The sequence below is a fragment of the Thunnus thynnus genome, chromosome 2, assembly GCF_963924715.1.
Source record: "Thunnus thynnus chromosome 2, fThuThy2.1, whole genome shotgun sequence".
In the NCBI taxonomy this organism is placed as follows: domain Eukaryota; kingdom Metazoa; phylum Chordata; class Actinopteri; order Scombriformes; family Scombridae; genus Thunnus; species Thunnus thynnus.
This window is the reverse complement of record NC_089518.1, coordinates 33208713-33211303: the sequence shown is the minus strand read 5'-3', so window position 1 is coordinate 33211303 and position 2591 is coordinate 33208713. Positions and strand designations below refer to the sequence as shown.

The following is a 2591-nucleotide window of genomic DNA, read 5'->3' as shown; positions in this document are numbered from 1 at the left end:
AAAAAAAAAATGAATGAGGCACATGAAAGCCATTTTGATTTCTAGAAATTCTGTGACCCTATGCAGTAATTTGTACTTGTTTTAAATCATAGAAAAGCACAAACCATAAGGAAGTACAAGATACCTTGTTTATTACAACACACCAATGTGTCTTGGGGTCCAAAGGACAGGAACAGGCTAATAAAACCGTCACACAGAGTCCAAAGATGAGTGAATGAGTCTAACCAGCTAAAATGGTGATAAAACTGAGTCCATCTTGAAAAATGAACATGGGACATTTGTGCATGCATGATGTGCACAAATGTTTTTTGAAATGAAATGAAATCTGTTTGAATATGGAAAAATAAAATGTCAACTGAGAAAATTATAATCAAACACAAATACAGATAGAGACACTTACAAACACACCTCACTAATGTTTCCTCACATCATATAGTAAATAAATGTCATCTTTAGAGTCTATTATCAGTGTTTTTTTCATCAACTGCTTTTGCAACAGTTTCTCTGTCTTCACTGTGACCTGAAGTGTATTTAACTTCTTAACCTTCTTGTCTGTGTTTAGATTTCTCTCACTATCCGGGTCCAGAATAAACTTTTAAGTCTGAAGGACAAGTTACACAGGTTTTAGGTCACAACTTTTTCAATCTGTTAGTAATAAAAGCAGAAATCAGCTTTTATTACCATTAATGATTAACCAATGAAAGAGGAGGGTGAAGCTGAAGGCAGATCTTGACATTTTGAACAGAGCCACGACACCATTACAGGGTTGGAATCTCTAACCAAACAACGCTCACTTGGAGGACTGTAAGAAGCGAACTGGAAATTAAAAATTAGTGAGTCTTTCTTTGACACCAATCTGGAAAACAGAGAAAATGGCTGAGAAAGATGCTCTTTTCAAAAGTTTCCTGACTTGCCATCTATGTTCAGAGACTTTCAGAGATCCTGTGTGTCTGACCTGCAACCACAACTTCTGTTCAAGCTGTCTGCAAATATTCTGGGAACAAGCTGAAAACAGAAACTGTCCCATTTGTAAAAGAAAATATTCAAAGGATTATCCAGGAGTGAACTTTGCACTGAAGGAACTAGCTGACTCCTTTGCTGGGAGAAAGAAAGCTGGATCATCTGAGACAGAAAAAGGAGAAAAGAAAGAGGAGGTGGTGTGTAGCAAACATCAAGAAGAGCCTGAACTGTTCTGTAAAGATGAACAGAGAGCTGTGTGTCCTGTCTGTGATTTTCCTCACCAAAAAGGTCACAAGGTGGTTCCTGTAGAACAAGCAGTCAGTGACCTGAAGGACCAGCTGAAATCTGACTTAAAGTCTCTACAGGACAAGAAGAACAAATACAAACAAGTGGAGAAAACATACAATGAAGTGATTCAACACTCTAAGAAGCAGCTGTTGTCCACAGAGAAGCAGATCAGAGCAGAGTTCAACAAGCTCCACCAGTTCCTGAAAGAGGAAGAGGAGTCCAGACTGGCAGCTCTGAGGGAGGAAGAGAAGCAGAAGGGAAAGACTATCAGCAGTGAGATGAAGAGGATTCAGGAGCAGATCTCCTCTCTGTCAGACAGTATCTCTGCTGTTGAAGAAGACCTGCAGAAACACAAGGTGTCATTCCTCAGCAGTTATAAACCCACTCAGACCAGAGCCAGAGACCAGTGCTCACTGTCAGATCCACAGCTGGTCTCAGGAGCACTGATAGATGTGGCCAAACACCTGGGCAACCTGTCCTTCAGAGTCTGGGAGAAGATGAAGGAGAAGGTCCACTTCAGTCCTGTCATTCTGGACCCAAACACTGCAAACCCCCGTCTCTATCTGTCTGATGATCTGACCAGTGTGAGACGTGGAGACACAAAGCAGCAGCTCCTTGATAATCCAGAGAGAAACACTGAGTATACCACTGTTCTGGGCTCTGAGGGCTTCAGCTCAGGGAAACACAGCTGGGAGGTGGAAGTGGGAGACCATCCAGGCTGGAATGTGGGTTTGGCTAAAGAGTCAGTTGACAGGAAGGGAGAAAGACAATCTTCACCAGAATATGGATTGTGGTGTTTGTGGCATGGTGATGGAAAATACATTGATGGTCTTGGTGAGACTGTCAGTGTGAAGAGTCTCCAGAGGATCAGAGTCGAGCTGGACTATGACAGGGGGGAGGTTTCCTTCTACGACCCTGAAGACATGACTCACATCTACACTCACAGAGACACTTTCACTGAGAAACTCTTCCCTTATTTCAGTGTTGGAGAGGCTGGTGATGCTAAAACCACTGAAATCAAAATCTGTTAAACTCAGATTTCTCTGTGATGTTCAGGGAGGTTTGTATTTTCAGCATTGTGGTTTTACTTTTCTATTATTAAAAAAATCAACAAAATACTGAGATTGTATTATATCATCATCTGAGTTGAACTTTTAAACAAATACAAATCAAAGCTGTTTTTTTATTATACCTTTTTATCCTGGTTAGTAGCATCTTGTTTTTAGACCACAATATAATATAAATAGAATAAACACTGTAATGACTGTACAAAATACTACAGTTGGGTTTTTCTACACTTTCATAATAATTAGACATCAATCTTCTGATGAGTTATTTCAGTT

The 2591-nt window shown here is 40.2% G+C and overlaps 1 protein-coding gene across 1 annotated transcript; it reads left to right on the top strand.

The window, feature by feature from the left end:
* Positions 1–754: 754 nt before the first annotated feature.
* Positions 755–2299, top strand: LOC137172539 (nuclear factor 7, brain-like). Its single transcript, XM_067577029.1, has one exon. It carries the CDS (start codon positions 873–875, stop codon positions 2277–2279), a length of 1407 nt encoding a protein of 468 aa, XP_067433130.1. The 5' UTR covers positions 755–872; the 3' UTR covers positions 2280–2299.
* The last annotated feature ends 292 nt before the right edge of the window (positions 2300–2591 follow it).

What these genes read in the sequence shown, in the direction of transcription:
- LOC137172539 (XM_067577029.1), top strand. Translation starts at nt 873, where the DNA reads ATGGCTGAGAAAGATGCTCTTTTCAAAAGTTTCCTGACTTGCCATCTA.